General features: G+C 35.7%; 1 protein-coding gene across 15 annotated transcripts in view; it reads right to left on the minus strand.

Moving 5' to 3' along the window:
* Positions 1-17724, minus strand: part of THOC2 (THO complex 2) — a 113821-nt gene that overhangs the window by 84441 nt on the left and 11656 nt on the right. For all 15 annotated transcript variants that reach the window (XM_045472126.1, XM_045472122.1, XM_045472121.1 and 12 more), the window contains exons 2-6: positions 14026-14084; positions 8670-8761; positions 5560-5611; positions 1445-1515; positions 450-571 (exon numbers count right to left, since the gene is read on the minus strand). In XM_045472126.1, the coding sequence (XP_045328082.1) occupies positions 450-571; positions 1445-1515; positions 5560-5611; positions 8670-8761; positions 14026-14084 (396 nt within the window). The remainder of the gene's footprint in view (positions 1-449; positions 572-1444; positions 1516-5559; positions 5612-8669; positions 8762-14025; positions 14085-17724) is intronic.

The following is a 17724-nucleotide window of genomic DNA, read 5'->3' on the forward strand; positions in this document are numbered from 1 at the left end:
TGGTTGTTCAAAGTTTACTTCTTCATGTAGCTTTTAAAATAAAAATTAACAGTGGCTCACAAGAGACACCCCAATGTTAATCACACAGGGAAAACCAGTAACACAAAGAAAGAATACTGCTACTCTCAAGGAACAATAACATACCACTATTTCCATCACTAAGATGTACTAGAGTGTATCCATAGTTGTAAATTATCTTATTGATAATAATAAAAGCACTATTATTTAAACTTCTAATATGGAGAAAAATTAACATTGGTTTCATACAGGTAAAGTTCACTGCTGACTCAATAATCATAGGCTATTTTTAAAAGGGAAAAAACACAATACATGCTAACAGCAACAAAAAAAATCTTCAAACTGCCTTTAGAAACTTCTAGTATTCAAAATGAGAACTAAGAAAACATACTCAGATACGTGATCTGCAACATAAAGATACATGTACTTACAAGAGCTTTGTCTTGATTTTAACTGACTTTTGATTGAACTGCTGTGATTGTTTAATAAGCCCTAATGATTCCAATGTTTCTGGATCCAGGCGTTCCTTTAGAACTGTGTCTGAAACTAAATACTGTATTAAAAAATATTAAAGGCCATTTATTCCTTAGCATTCCAATGCATATGCAATCTTAATGTATTCAAAATAATTTTTCCCAAACAAGAATATTAAAAATCACATTAAACATATATCAACAACTTTTAATTTATAAAAAAAAATCTTGGAACTTCAATTTAACAAAAAGGATGACTCCCCAAATACTGAAATATGTGACATATAGCTCTTTTAAAAACTCACTAAAAAATTACATGCGTGCTGTACACAGCCTACAAGTAAGAACTACAGATGAAATTCTGATTAAAGTTGAGTCTGTCAACTGAATTTTTCTTTAAGATTAATATAGCACTTCAGCCTTCTTTAGTTTCTACTGTTTAAGTCAAATTCTAGTACAGCAAAGACAAGGACACTCTTCCAGGTCTGAGTAATAGCATTTCTCCTCAGTTCTAAATTTATGAACACAACATGGTTTACTAGACAATGATTATGACAAGTTCTTGAATTTATTATTTTTAAACTACCTCCATTCTTTTTCTCCTTGCCTAATAAAGAGTTTATGAAAAACTGTTCAGTTTAAAAGCTGTCCACATCATTTCTACTCACTTGATAGATGCTTACCTTTTTCCTTATTTAGAACTTTCTAGGTCATGAATATGACCAAAAGTTTAAAATATACAGATTGTTTAAGTGCTATGAAGCATCCATATTTCATAGAAATAATCAGCATGTCTAATTTTACAAAGCATTCGATTTCAAAATCCAACTCTCACCTTATAATGAATGAATAGCCAAATGAGTGTCACTATCCTCCTCCATTAACATGATTAACTATGATTACAATTGTTCAACGTAAAAATCTAGAAAGGAAAGTATTTTTTTATAACTTACCAAACATGCTAATACCAATTGTGTAAAATAGTCTCTCTTGCTTTTTTCTTCTAAACAATTTGTCTCAATATCTATAATGATGGAAGAAAAAAAGACAAAAGTTTGATTTTTCTAGACTCTCTACAGCACTATAATAGGATACTTATTTTCTTTAAAACTAATTTTTAAGCCCCTCTTTCTGAATTTGGAAAAAAATGTGTAAATATAGTAAGCATGAGCTGTCCTTCATATGCATATGAATGCTTAGGATTAATTTCTCCTCATGCTGGAGACTGACCCTGGGACGAATGGCATACCCATAAAACGGTAAGTTGATTACACAGGAACTACATGCTACGGCACTAGAAGCAACAAGACTTTGAAAAATTAATGTTCTCAAAAATGGAAATATTCAAGCAAATTTTAAATAACCACACATCAGAGATAAAGAACGATTGTTCCTTAGGTGGAAAGTTGGACTGGGTGAGAACAAAGATCCCTTCTAACACTAAAGATCCTCTTACTTGTGAAGATCAAACCCTTGACTCTGGCCACCTTGGTACCATGTACCACATTCTAACCAAGCTACCTGGCCATCAACTCTATGAAGAGACAGTATTAAAAGAATATTTTTAACATCTTATTTTGAATTACAATTCTGGTCAGCAAATAAAAATTTATTCATGATTTTTATTTTCTTCCTACTGAAATATTTAAAAACTGAGACCCAAGTTTCAGTAAATTATTCAGAAAATTTGTCAATTTTATGATGTAGGAAATAAAACAATTAGCTTTTAATGCCAAGCATCAAAAAAAAAAAAAAAAAATTCAAGGAGGATTGACAGGATTACAAGGTTGATCTCAGGATTATTGCTTTAACTCAACTCATAATTTAGAAGAGGCACCAATTTTAGAGATGTAATAAAATTGTCTTCTAAGGGTTCTACAGTTCTATCCAGATGTCCTACCACTGTTTTGCTTCAGTTTACTTTCTATTGCCATCACTGAGAATCAAAAGAGAAAGGAATTTATCATCAAACATATCCATTTTCCTGGCCCTTCTCCCCTTTCCCTTCTTCGACAATGCCATTTCCCAATATCCTGGCCACATGGTTAGCTCAAGTGTATTAAGAGAATTTCAGGGTGTAATTTATACAATGTAACTGTAATACAATCTCATCCTCTCAATAAGACTTTTAATCCATGTGGATCTCATCAATCCCTTCCAGGGACTCCTAGCTGCTTCCCTGTTGTCTGGTCTTCTGGTCCCTCCTCAACCTAGAACTTCAAGAATATTAATCTTGGGGGGTCAGGACTAAACTGGACCCATTCTTTTAACCAACATCTATCTACCAAGGCCCAAAAGTCCCTAAGATCTATCCAAAAAGTCCCTAAGATCAGAGCACCGTAGCAGGTTCATTCTCTTCAAGCCAAGTCTGCTCTCCTCTTAGCTACGTGACCTGATCAAAATACCGCTCTATGGGTTCTGTCCATGTTAAGAACTCCTTAATAGGACCTCAGTAAACTTCTCTGCTGATCCACCTCAACAATCAACACAGAACTCTATTATCACAAGTATGTATGCCTTCCCTGTTTTCTTTATTCTTTTTGTCCTAACTTATGAAACTATTCTAATAAATTTATTCATTATCTTTGACTCATCAACCTTGAGTCAGTACGTGGTAAATTCTCTTTAATTTCCCCTATGATTTTACTAAAAAGCCCTCAGCCATTTCCAACTCTAGGCCCCAGGATCACCAACCACCCAATCCAGCTCAGAGATCCCATCAGTGCATCAAGTTACTTCAGACTTCCCCTTCCAGATTAATATAGCTCTCAGGTTCCCTCATCCTTACATAATTAGTCTTTTAAAGAAGTTGCTACCTTAACCAGGAAAGTACAGCACTGATTTCTCTTATAACTGTTAAAATATTAGAAAGATAAAATGATGTAGTAAAAAGATTATGGTCTCTGGAATCAAAAACACCCAAGTTCAAACTCTGCCTTACTGGCTAAATAAAAGGCCTTGAAAAATCCCTTCTCTGAGCTTCAATTTTCTGATCTGTAAACCTACCTTACAGAAGTTGCTGTGAGGATTAAAATGAAATTAAATGCGTAACATAATACTTAGAACATAAAAGGTGCTCCAAAAATGGCATCTACGTTATTACCATTATCACTATCTTACAGGTAGCTTCCATTCTTACTCCTATTCCCCTAGTTTGGTCTAGGGTCATCCTTGGATCTTTTTTATTTCTGCTAAGGGTAGGGATGGGTGAGTGAGGGAACAGGTGAGTGAAATTCTCTAAGTTTGCCATTCTAATCTTGCTTGTAAAAATTGATAGGCTAGGGGCGCCTGGGTGGCTCAGTTGGTTAAGTGTCCAACTTCGGCTCAGGTCATGATCTCACGGTTCGTGGGTTCGAGCCCTGTGTCAGGCTCTGTGCTGACAGCTCAGATTCTGTGCTGACAGCTCAGACAGTTCAGATTCTGTGTCTCCCTCTCTCTCTGCTCCTCCCCGACTCAGGTTCTATTTCTCTGTCTCTCAAAACTAAATAAACACTAAAAAAAAAAAAAAAAAAAAAAAAAAAAATTGATAGGCTAAAAGAAATTTCCCAAGAGAAACCAAACAATCCTCATAAATTCATGTTATCAGTAAAAAGCAATGACTTGTAACAATAATTCATATTACTAAATAACTATGAAAGGAAAATATATCCTAAAAGAATAAACAAATAAAGAAATTATTAGAACTTACTAGTAAGCTAACCTATGATCACCCAAAGAAAGACAAAATATACTCCTGACACTATCAAGGAACAACAGCTTCCACAAAATGTTACCTACAAATCACTTTCAGTCCTACAAATTTATAGTAAAAAGCATTTTTTTAATTTTTTAAACTTGTCTCATGCTGTTTTTATATGTAACATAATGTAATACCTTTACTGCCTGCTTTAAAAATTCAGCTTAAGAGGTTTTTTTGTTGTTGCTGGCATAAATCAATTCAATAGACAGTATGAACATATACTTTATGATCCAAACCAGGACAGTTTTAAGACTGAAATAAGGCACTATTAATTATGCCATGGAAAACAAGACAAAGTGGGACATATGGTCACCCTATCAGTGGTTTGCTCTTTTATCACTCACAGTCCACATACATTTTGACCTGTTCCTGACATTACTGCTGTTATAAAATCTTAAATATCCTGAAGGATCAAGCACCAAGCATTTAGATTTGTTGAGATCAAATTCCCAGATTCTCAGTAAGACATTTAAGTAACCTATCTATTCTAGGAATTAAGATTAATGAGCTAAATTAATTCACTCCAGCTTGACAAACTCTCAGAGGATATCTTATTTTAAAGTGAATACTATCATGTCTGCTAAAGGTTTCTATTAGATCAAAGTTCTAGAAAGCATAATACTGATGGAGAAAACTGTGCTCAAAGTTACTTTAATTCAAATCTAAAATTAGAGAAATAAACTTATAATATATATTATTTTTTAAATCCATGCTCCCCATGGAGAGACACTACCTTTTGTTCTAAGTCAAAGAAATATTTCTTTTCCATCTTGCATAAATTCTTATTTATTCTGGAGAGAGAAATTGCTATTTCCAAAGCTGGTTTCTCATCCTCAAAACAAAAGTACTTTTAATTACTTTGGCTCTTCTTGCTCTTTCTAAAATTAAGAAGAATCAAAAGAGTATATATAATAGCAAAGTAAGTATCTCTTGAGTGTCCTAAGTTTGGGATTCTCACATTCATTGATAACCTGAAGTGAAGAAGATTAATCCTGTGGTTACTAAAATATGAATAATTCAGACTAAATGAACTTCAGAAAACTTTTTTTTTTTACTTGAAATGACTTAATTTAGCTCAATTTTATATAAACATACATTCCAAAAAACTCCCAACTATTTGAATTATAAACTAAAACCATCTAAAGTTAGTTTATAAACAGTGATTATACTCACATTTGACTTACAACACCACATTCTCTATAAAAGTAAAATAATACAATCTAGATTTGTAGAAACATTTGTTTGAAAGAAAGCATTTTATTTAACACAGTATATTAATTTACCAAACAGCACTTTTACAGGTGAAATAAATAAAGGCTTAATACCTACCTAATATGCAGAATACATCAGCAAGAATGGAGGGCATATCCTCACGAAATTCCTAATTATAAAAATATAATTATTCACAGTAAATACATGAATAGCATACCAGCACGTATGGCTTCAGAACAACACTCTTCAGTAAAACTTAAAACCTAACAAAACCCCAACACCACTATGGTGACAAATAATAAAATTCTTCAAGTTTCATAATACAGAGAAAACAGAAAGAGGGAGACAACACTTGGAAAAAAAATGTTTAAATGTCTACAGTGTAATAACTTCATAAAAAACAGAAACCTAAGCAAGCACTTCAGGAAATATTAAAGAGCACAAATGAGTGACATTTTTCCAAAGAAATTCATGTTAGAAACCACTGGAATTTGGAGTACCTTATACCTACCTAAAACAAGACTGTTAAAAATGGTACATTTTTCATCTACAACTTTAAACGTTGTGCTCATGCCTGAATTAACACTGATCTAGGCGAAAGTCCTAGTAGTATCAGAACAGAAATCTAAAAAATACAAAAACAATTACAAGCTGTCGTTCCAGAACTCAAGATTTTCTGAAGATGAAAATAATACCAAAAATCTATCTTTATTTTCTTTATGCACTGATGTTTGTAGCCTTTGAAAAAACCCAAAATTCTCCCCTCATTTCTGGATGAAAATTTCAACATTTATTCTAGATTTGTCTCCTGACTTTAGTAAGGATCATAGTTCAATCATTGCAATTAGTTTGCTAGCACTACAGCAACCCTTAAACTAGCCTTTTTCAGATACCAAAGGAAAAAAATATGATTCTAACGAAAAAACTGGCAGCTGTAAGAGACACGCAAGATATGCCTCCATGGCTAAGAAGATATGGGGCAGTGAGATACAAGACTATGAGAAAACCATGGCAAAGATCCAGCTGCAAAAATATATGGAAGGACTCAAAGGAAAGGGGAAGCTAAGTAAGAACAAAATACATATTAAATCTATTTCAGGGCACCTGGGTGGCTCAGTGGGTTGGGCGTCCGACTTTGGCTCAGGTCATGATCTCACGATTTGTGAGTTTGAGCCCTGTGTCCGGCTCTGTACTGACAGCTCAGAGCCTGGAGCCTGCTTCGGATTCTGTGTCTCCTTCTCTCTCTGCCCCGCCCATGCTGACGCTCTGTTTCTGTCTCTCTCTCTCCCTCTACCAAAAATAAACAAACATCAAAAAAACTTTTTTTAATCCATTTGAACTATTCATTTTCAAAAAATGGGAAAAAGTATTAGAATCAAATCCATAAATACACTAAACTCTATACCAGTGGCCAATTTACAGAAGTAAATAACCTTAATTGCATACCAGACTTCAGTCTCAAAAGTTTAAGGGCTATGAACTTTCACTAAGTCTACTTGAATGCAAGTACTCAGGCTACTTAAAGACCAGAAATGAGGGAGCCAGACCAGAGTGTTCAACATGGAATATTAGTTGTTGAAGATACAGACTACTCCAATAGGAATTAATACTGCTGTAGTCAAATAGATACAGTTTAGGGATAAAAGAGAAACTCATACTGGGCCTCTACTGTATGTAGGTGGAAAAAAATCCCACAGCTAAACATAGAAGTTCCTTAAGACTATCCTTGAAAAGCACAAAAAGCATACAAAGGAGATTACCTATCCTAACAGCAAAAGGCTACAGAAGCTTAAAACAACACAGGGGAAATTCATACTGGTATCAAGAAGCTCCAGGTCTTACCTCACTGGAACTTATTATGAAAGCTCTTCTCAACTGGGTAAGTAATTTATACAAGGTTAAAACCAAGCCTAATAATAACAGAATAATACACTGCACTTAAGTGAAGAAACTTAACTACTGGTTTACAATAATTAACACCCTTAACAATTTGAAAGCTCATCATACAATTCAAATACCAAATACCTATGAAAAGTATCTGGTCTGAATCTAACTTAAATTCTCTAATAAATGAAAGAGTGAAATAATAATCACGTTAAAAAGGTTAGAAAAAAATCTAGTTATTCATATTTTCTAACACAGCAAACACAGGAAAATTGGCATCAAGTGAGCATTAGTTAGAACTCTGTAGGGGCGCCTGGGTGGCTCAGTCGGTTGAGCGTCCGACTCCGGCTCAGGTCATGATCTCGCGGTCTGTGAGTTCGAGCCCCGCGTCGGGCTCTGTGCCACCAGCTCAGGCCTGGAGCATGTTTCGGATTCTGTGTCTCCCTCTCTCTCTGACCCTCCCCCATTCATACTCTGTCTCTATCTCAAAAAAATTAATAAACGTTAAGAAAAAAAAAAAAAGAACTATGCAACCTCAATGTAAAATAATTTAGGGGTGCCCAGGTGGCTCAGTAACCGACTCTTGATTTCAGCTCAGGTCACGATCTTCCAGTCGTGAGATCAAGCCCCTCATCAGCTCCAAGCTGGGCATGAAGCCTGCTTAAGATATTCCTCCCTCTCTCTCTCTCTCTCCTCCCTCCCCACATTCGATCTGTCTCTAAAAATAATTTTAATTCTCAAGTTTTAAAAATATATTTAACATCTAAACATAACCACAAACAAAAGAAAATGCTTTGCTATGCTATATTGGGAGAAAAATATTCTAGCCAAATTATTTTTATAGTAGCATTTTTAATTAGGTATACCTTGATTTCATTATAATGCAGGATTTTTTTTTTTGCCCTCCCAGCTAACCTAACATTTTCTGCTGTACTCGCAACGAGACAAAAAGATTAAAATATCTTTAGTTCCGCCTACCAACAACGGCTTACCAATACTGCCTTAAAACATTACTATAATTTTGAATAAAATGAAACGCAAGTTTTATACTTTAGAGACCTTTGTATCAAAAGCAAAATACGTGGGGCGCCTGGGTGGCTCAGTCAGTTAAGCGTCCGACTTTGGCTCAGGTCATCATCTCACAGTCCGTGAGTTCCAGCCCCACGTCGGGCTCTATGCTGACAGCTCAGAGCCTGGAGCCTGCTTTAGATTCTGTGTCCCTCTCTCGTTCTGCCCTTCCCCCGCTCGTGCTCTGTCTCCCAAGAATAAACGTTAAAAAAAAATTTTTTTTAAACAAATATGCAATAATTATTAAAATAGAAAACATATGTATATATACTTACACTAATGTCATTAAGAACATTAGATGCCTGTTCATGCTTTAGATTTCCTTTAATGACATGGTATGATAACTCATAAAGAGCTTGCTGGAAATCTGTTGAACATAAAAGAAGGAATGTGAGAACACAATCTCTCGAACATAAAAGACCCTCTGAGGGAAGACTTCTATATTTCCTACTTCTCAGAATTATAAGTATCAATAATGATGAGAAAATACACTTTTGATGCTTTTCTCTAGCATGTTTTTTTCCTTTTACTTTCACAAAAACACAATACTAAAAGTAGAAAAAAGTTAACCTGGACTCCACTACAGTAACTACTGCTTTAAACATTTCCTTCCCATCTTTTTCTACATGTCTACATATTTTACATATTTGCATCCACAGTGCACATCATGTGGTATTCTGATTCCCCCATAAACACTTTTTAAAGTATTTTCTCATGCTACCAAAGTCTCCAAAATTATTTTTAAGGACAGCATTGAACTCCAGCAAGTGGATATAAACTAAATTAACCATTTATTTCACCAGCAAATTTCACAGATTTTTCTAAATATATTCAGATTATAGGCAATTCAATCTCAGGGCAACAGGTAAAGAATAATAGTTAATATAAAATTAAGTTCTATCCATATCCTACTGTCAGAGAAATTTCTACCCAAATCTAGATCTTTTCTCCTCTATTTTCATCAGAATTCAAACTTAAATAATTACATATGTACATACATAAAATGGCAGTCTAATGAGAACTGTCAACCACAAGTAGTCTCATTTGCTGTTACCATAGCCTCCTTTCCTGGAGGAGGAATTTGGGAGTCAGGGGGAGTTAGTGGTCAGGTGAATACCTCTTTCTAACCATATTTTTCTTTAGTCCTATACACTGAAAACTTTACCTCCTTTCTCCCATTCAAAGTAGAAAAACAGGGGCATCTGGATGGCTCAGTCGGTTAAGCATCCGACTTTTGGTTTCACCTCAGGTCATGATCTCCCAGTCTGTGGGTTCGAGCCCCGCATCAGGCTCCATGCTGACAGTGTGGAGAATGCTCGGGATTCTCTCCCTCTCCGCCCTCCCCCTGCCCCTCCTGCATGTGCACGCGCACACACTCTCTCTCAAAATAAACAAATTTTTAAAAAGTAGAAAAACAACTGTATGGTGACAAATGGTAACTACGTTTGTGGTGAGAATAGCATAATGTATAGAGTCAGAGTTGTTGAATGACTATGTTGTACACCTGAAATTAATGTAACATTATGTGTCAACTACAAAAATTGAAAAAAGTAGAAAAACAAGAAGCTCTAAAAAACAGTTGTAAAGTAAAGTCAATTTATAATCCCCTTTTGAAGGGAATCAAAAATCTTTCAGGGCGGGGCGCCTGGGTGGCGCAGTCGGTTACGCGTCCGACTTCAGCCAGGTCACGATCTCGCGGTCCGCGAGTTCGAGCCCCGCGTCAGGCTCTGGGCTGATGGCTCAGAGCCTGGAGCCTGTTTCCGATTCTGTGTCTCCCTCTCTCTCTGCCCCTCCCCCGTTCATGCTCTGTCTCTCTCTGTCCCAAAAATAAATAAACGTTGAAAAAAAAAAAAAATCTTTCAGGGCAAAATAGCAAGTAAACCATCAAATATTTAAAAATCTTCTCCCTTGGTTTTTACTAGTCACAAAAAAGGAAGAGTATAGAAATCAAAACTTATATCGATACCCCTTTAAACAACTTTATTTATTTGCAATTTTATTAATTTATAATTATTTTACAATGAAATCAATTTGTCCATTAAATTATTTGCTAAAGAAATATAGCCAGAGTATCCCAATTCCTTATGAAGAATTCATTATTAAACATGGTCGAGCACCTTTTTCATAAATATGCCTTCATTATACTTATGATAAACTATACAAAAGCCAAAATGCAAAGGAAAAAATTTCTATTTGTTAGTATGGTAGAAATATGAGGTCAATTTCATGCTTTCAATTTCCAATAAAATGCTTTTGTAACAAATAATATTCATTTAAAGTTATCCAGAGGCACTTGGGTATACATGTTGGGTATAGAGATTACTTAAAAATAAAATCTTGGGAGCCTGGGTGGCTCAGTAACTTAAGCATCCGACTTCGGCTCAGGTTATGATCTCACAGTTCGGCTCAGGTCATGATCTCACAGTTCAGAGTTCGAGCCCCACGTCAGGCTCTGTGCTGACTGCTCGGACCCTGGAGCCTGCTTTGGATTCTGTATCTCCTGGTCTCTCTGCCCCTCCCCCGCTCGTGTGCACGTGCACTCTCTCTCCAAAATAATAAACATTAAAAAATTTAGTAATAATAAAATAAATAATAAAGTCTTTAAAAAAAAAAGGTACAGGCAGGGGCACCCAGTTGGCTCAGCTGGTGGAGCATGCAACTCTTGATCCCGGGGTTGTGAGTTCATGCCCCACGATGGGTGTAGAGATTACTTAAAAATAAAATCTGGGTGGCTCAGTCGGTTAAGTGTCCGACCTAGGCTCAGGTCATGATCTCATAGTTCATGGGTTCAAACCCCTCATAGGGCTCTGTGCTGACAGCTTGGAGCCTGAAGCCTGGCTTGGGATTCTGTCTCCCTCTCCCTCTGCCCCTCCCCTGCTCACGCTCTGTCTCTCTCAGTCTCTCAAAAATAAATAAATGTTAAGAAAAAAAAAATTTTAATAAAAAAATCTTTTAAAAAATTCAAAATAAAAAAAGTTATTCAAATAACTTAAAAAACAAAAAAGCAGTCACTCTTAGAAGGACAAGTTGAGCATCATAAACTAAATTCCCAGAAGAATATGGGTTCATTAGGGGCTGAGGGAATACTAATCTTATTCAGAGAAGGAGATTAGAGAACATATAGCCCAGGTCATTTTGCTGACATCAAGTGACATAAAACAATCACAATGTCATCCACAAAATAACGAAGACAGTCCTCAATTCACATGTTTTTAAATACCCATTGAAGTGGTTAGGAAAGTCTATCGTATTTTAGCCAGAGAAACAAGAAGCGGTAGTGTAAGATTACCAAGGCTAACCCCACAAAATCCTGTAAATTCTATACTAACGTTGAAAACCATTACATTTACAACGTGGAGGAAAACCTAACAAACATTATTATACACAAAAATAAAGATTTTATCCTAACGCCAACATTTCAGAAAAAGCAGGGTTGTTTTTTTTTTTTAAGTTTATTTACTTATTTCTTTAGTATTCTCTGCGCCCAACGTGGGGCTCGAATTCACGACCTGGCGATCAAGAACCACATGCTCTTCCGACTGAGCCAGCCAGGTACCCCTCAGAAAATTAGTTTTAAGGATAGCCAAAAGTAAAGGGGACGTCTAGAGATTCTTAGATATTCTCTGTGGGATTTAGAACACTGAAGATGCTAGTTCTTGGTTCTGTCAGGACGATTCATGTTTATCAGCCATCATTACAATATCATTATACTAGGGGGAAGGGACTTACAAAAAGGAGAAGTAGTCTGTGCAAGGGAAACTGCCTCCCTTAAATTCAAAGGAAGGGCAGAAAGGGAAAGGGCTGAGGGAACACTACCCAAACGCAATCCCCCTGACAGATTAAATGAAATTCTGAAGAAATAACATTCAGTTAGTTTCCTGCATAGACTACCAACTGAGGCCTTTAGACCAAAGCCTGATTGGTGGCAGAGACTGGCCAAAGAATGTACATATTGAGGAAGCATGCAAGGGCAGGTGAAAGAGAGCACTGGCAATTCAGCCAATGAGGCCACACTCATAACTGTTTTTGGTTTCATATGTGAATCAGAACAACGGTACAAATTAACAATAATCTGATATTTATTAAAGATCCATACAGTCCCATTTAAAACTGAAGAGTAATCATTCTGTGTTACACTATTTATAGTTTTTCTGAGAATTCTTTCTCTTATTCTACCCACATAAGATTTTAATCATAAACAAGACAGACGTTAACTGAGAAGTTATAAACTTGTTTTAAACATAGGGAAGCCTGGGTGGCTCAGTCGGTTAGGCATCTGACTCTTGATCTTGGCTCGGGTCATGATTTCACAGTTCATGAGTTCGAGCCCCACATTGGGCTCTGTGCTGAGGGCGTGAAACCTGCTTTGGGATTCTGTCTCTCCTTCTCTCTGCCCCTCACCCGCTTGTTCGTTCTCTCTCTCTCTCTCTCTCTGTCTCTCTCAAAATAAATAAACAAACCTAAAAAAAACATAAGGAAGAAAAAAAGTTAAGTACCCAAGTGCTTTTAGAAAGGAATTTTTTTTTTTTTACTTTCTTACATTTCTGGCAGTCAACTAATTTATTCAAAAGAAAAGGCATTATAGCAACCTCAGAAATCTTTATAAATGATCATGCAACTTTATAAGCAGGATAAATTGGAAAATAAGTGGGGATGTGGGCTAGGAATGTTAAGTGTTAAAATAGGTCTTACCCAAATGACAGGAAAAGCAATGGCTAATTCATTTGTTTAAAAAAATGCTTTCCACTAGCAAAATACAAGCGTTCTTTAAAAAATATACACTCTCATATTAAGATATTTAATTTTTGATAAAACAAAAATAAATCTATAAACATGGCTTTTGTCTTTTCACAGACATAATTTATATAACTATAATTAACTTCATTCAATCATTCTTTATTTAAAATAAATTGATTATAAATTATTTTTTCCAGACTGAAAAAATGTTACAGGTTCTACCCTCAGTGAAAGCTACATATGAAAATGTTTTAAACTTACTAGACATAACTGCTTTTGTTTTTGCCTCTCCTTTTCTAAATCCAATGCCTGATTTTAAATTAATAAATGTTAAAATAAATTGTAAAATCCTTTAAAATTTACATCCTGTTTAATTACATTTTACTTAATAAATCATACTTGTGATATGCAGTAAACAACTCCTTTGCTTTTAATGTTTTCCATGACAACTGTCTTTAATAAGATCCCTAGATACCACCTAAACATAACCAGCTTTAGTAAAAACACAACCTCAGTTTCTGGAAATTTCCTAGTGCAAACAAGATCAGAATAGTTTTTCCAGGCTAGCTTTTCTCTTCTGTTTATGACTGATAACTAGCCTCTGTAATTTTTAATACAGCTACCAACTGCTGATATTTAGCTAATCATGTCGCAATTATAAAAGCCAACATATGACGATTATGCAGATCAAATAACATCCATACAGAGATATATAGTCTTACCATAACTATAGTTTTAATCCTAACTGTAATATATTCACATAAAAGCTTTATATAATATGAACTATATCTCAAACCTTTTGTTTTTAATTCATAACAATTTAACAGAAAACAGGACATCTATTAATGTTGACCAGACCAAAAATAATAGCTATGATACTTTTAAAAGTCTTACCTCTGTAAGTTGAACTATCATGGCTTTTATTTTCACTGAGGATCCGGCATAAATGCAAACTAGAATAAAACAGAAATAATATGTATTAATTTCCAATCCTAACATAGATGATCCTTATAGAGTATATTATATCAACTAAAAATATTTGGAAACGTATAAGATATGTTTAGATCCATTAGTTCATAATGAGAATAAAACAAACCTAAAAACCCTAATTGGTCAGAACTGGAGGATGCTAGTGAATCAATTCATTATTTTTGAAAAGTGGTAAATAAAAGAATAAAAATCAAGCACTTACTCTGTTTTTCACATATGAACCTGTAGTTGATAAGAAATGTCTCTGTACTGAAGTATTTCAACTAATAAAGAAGGAATGACAGAAGAACATAACCATTTTAAGATTCCTAATAAATTGAAGGATCTAAGTCAGCATCTATCAAGAACTGTTTACGTCACAAGAGACAATCAAACATTATGTGTATCCTGATCCTGATTTTCAAAGAATACACCAAGCCACCTATGAAGTTGTCTTTAAAAAAAAAAAAAGCCACGAACCTAAATTCAGACTGTGGAAAACTCTACAGACAATGCCCCAGTCCCTTCAATAAATACACTGCAAGGAAAAATTAAAGATGCTAGGGAATCCTCAAGGTAAAAAAAGGCTTAAGAGATGTATCAATCACAGTGTTTGGACCCTATCTCAAACAAGAATTTTTTTAAATTAACATTTCTGAGTCAATTGGAATATTTTATAAAAATCTTATAAATTCTATAAAAAGTTATCTTTAAAAGATAATGCTGAAATATTCACAGATGTAACGGTATTTACTTCAGTAGAATGGGAAAATGGGTGGGGTTTTAGATGAAACAAGACCGGCCAGCAGTTGAGAACTACTGAATCTGATTGACGATTTCATTGGTATTCTACTTTCTCATCTGTTTGAGATTTGTTGTTTCCAATAATAAAGTTTAAAAACAAAAAAACCTGAAAATTGAAAAAATACTTGTATTTTAAAAACCTCTTCATTAGATTAATTTAAATGTTGCAAAGAAGGATAGATACATAGAATACAGTGAAAAGGGATAAGCTTAATTGGAATTCCAGAAAGAGAGAACAAGGGCAAAAGCAGTATTTGAAGAAATAATAGCCAAGAATTCAGTTTTCTAGAACCTAAGTGAAATCCACAACTGGGCATACCATAGTAAAGCTAGAGAAAATAAAAGACAAAATCATTTAAGAACTGGGGGGGGGGGGGGGGGAGGGGACTATCTTCAGGACTTCTCAACAAGAGCAATGAATACAAGAGATAGTGGAAAGATACATCCAAAGTGCTGAAACAAAGTACCTGCTCACCTAAAAATTCTATACTCAAAAAACATAGTTCCAAGAAAAGACAAAATAATGACTGAAGTTCAGACAAACAATAACTGAGTTCACGCACTAAAATAAATACTTAAGGACATTTCTTAGGCAGGATAAAATTATTAGAGAGAACTTTAGAGTTACAACAAGAAATGAGGAAAAAGTGGCAGGTACATGGGTAATTCTAAATGAATATTAACTGATAGTTAATAATAGGGTCCTGTGATATTTAAACATGTGCAGTATTAAATATCTAGATAAATGGAAAAATAATATTGAAATCCCTCAAAAGTAATGTGAGTTTATTATCCCAAATACACAAAGTTGGTTCAAATTAATTCACCACATCAAACTGACTTTTAAAAATCATGAGTTAACAGATGCATAAAAGACACTTGGCAAAATTCAACATTCATTCACTAGGTTTTTTTAAACTGTATTTATTCATGGCGGGGGTGGGGGGAGAAAGAGAGGGGAGAGAGAGAGAATCCCAAGCAGGCTCCAAGTTGTGAACAAGGAGGAGCCTGACGACACGGGGCTCAATCCCACAAATGGTGAGATCACAACCTGAGCTGAAATCAAGAATCAGACAATTAAACAACAGAGCCACCCAGGTGCCCCACACTAGTTTTTTAAAAAGATTCAAAAATAGGGATAGAAGGGAACAGTTATAATTTGGTAACACAGCAGCTCTCACAGTGTGGTTCACGAATCCCTAATCCCCAAGACACTTACTAGAGTTCTGCAAGGTCAAAACCATATTCATAATAATACTAAGACATCATTTCCCCTCTTTGCGGTATTAACATTTGCACTAACGGTTCAAAATAAAAGGAAGGAAAGACTGCTGGCACCTTAGCACGTATCAAAGGCACTTGCATCAAATTGCCTCACTGATTCTTCGTGATCAAGAGATCAAAGGAAAGCATAAAGCCAGTCCCATGTAAGATGTCACTAAACTGTTTCATTTTATTTTTCATGACCATTCACAAAACAAGAGCTGGTTTCATTTCACTTAAAAAGGTACTTAATTGGAGTGGCATCAGCAAGATGGCAGAACAGGAAGCCCCAGGCCTTCCTTCCTCCCAGAGAGGATAAAAATTATAGAAACACCAACTCAACAACAATATACATGCCAAGTCCCTTTATGAGAAATTCAGAAACCACTTAAGAGGCTCCAGGTGAGCACTAAAACAACTGCATCAAAGCCAGCAATAAAATTCATGTCACCCTTTCACCATTGTCTCTCCTCCTGGCACAGCACCACACAACTGGAAAAAAAAAACTCCCAGCTCCCGAATTCTCCCTGGGGAGGGAAAGAGAAGACTGGACTTTACATCTAACATTCTGACTTGGGGTGGGGGCTGCTGCCAGAGAGACTAGTTTCTTTCCGTAACATCAGAAGCACAGAAGGACCTGGCGTACTCTAGGTGCCCGAGACCTGCTGACAACAAAAAACAGTTGGGTGGTGAGCTGCAGATCCAGAGAATCCACAGTACAGCAAACAGAAACCAATACAGCTCAGCAACCTCTCCCTCAGGGGACAAAGAGAAGACTGAAGCATGTGCCCAACGTTCCACTTTTTGGGTGGACTGCCTGAAGGACTTCTGTTTAGCCTGACCTAGGGCACTGACAGTACCCAACATACTCTAGCCGCCTGGGGGCCACTAAAAACAAAAAAGAGCTGGATGGTATGCTGCCACTGCACAGGACAACAGATGGACACCAAAGGAGTCCAAGCAAATGAGTACAAGCTTCTGGAAAAAACTGGAAAATACCTTTAATATGGAATCTATACACATAAGTCCAAAAGACATATCCACAGAGAAGGTGTGAGAAGCCCCCAGATGATCCAATAGCCAGGATGATTGGTTAAGGCCTTTCCCTGTACTATGCCAATCCATAAACACTGGAAGAAAAGAGTGTTTTTTCAAATACAGCCATACAAGCACAAAATTAAAAGGATGTAAAGAAACAGGGAAAATGGCCCAATAAAAGGAACAAAATAAGTCTCCAAAAACTGACCCTGAAGAATTAGAGGTGTATGAGTTACCTGATGAAGAATTTAAAATAACTATCATAAAGATGCTCAATGAGTTCAGGAAAATGATGCATGAATAAAATGAGATCTTCAACAAAAGGATACAAAATATTTAAAAAGAACCAAACAAAAAGATCAGTGGCTGCCAGGGGTTGCGGACAGCCAGAGATGAACAGGCAGACACAGAGGATATTTAGGGCAGTAGAAATACCCTGATACCCTAATGGAGGACACATGTCATTATACATTTATACAAACCCTTAGAATGTACAACACCAAGAGTGAAGCCAAAGGT

Source organism: Leopardus geoffroyi, chromosome X, assembly GCF_018350155.1.
Source record: "Leopardus geoffroyi isolate Oge1 chromosome X, O.geoffroyi_Oge1_pat1.0, whole genome shotgun sequence".
Taxonomy (NCBI): domain Eukaryota; kingdom Metazoa; phylum Chordata; class Mammalia; order Carnivora; family Felidae; genus Leopardus; species Leopardus geoffroyi.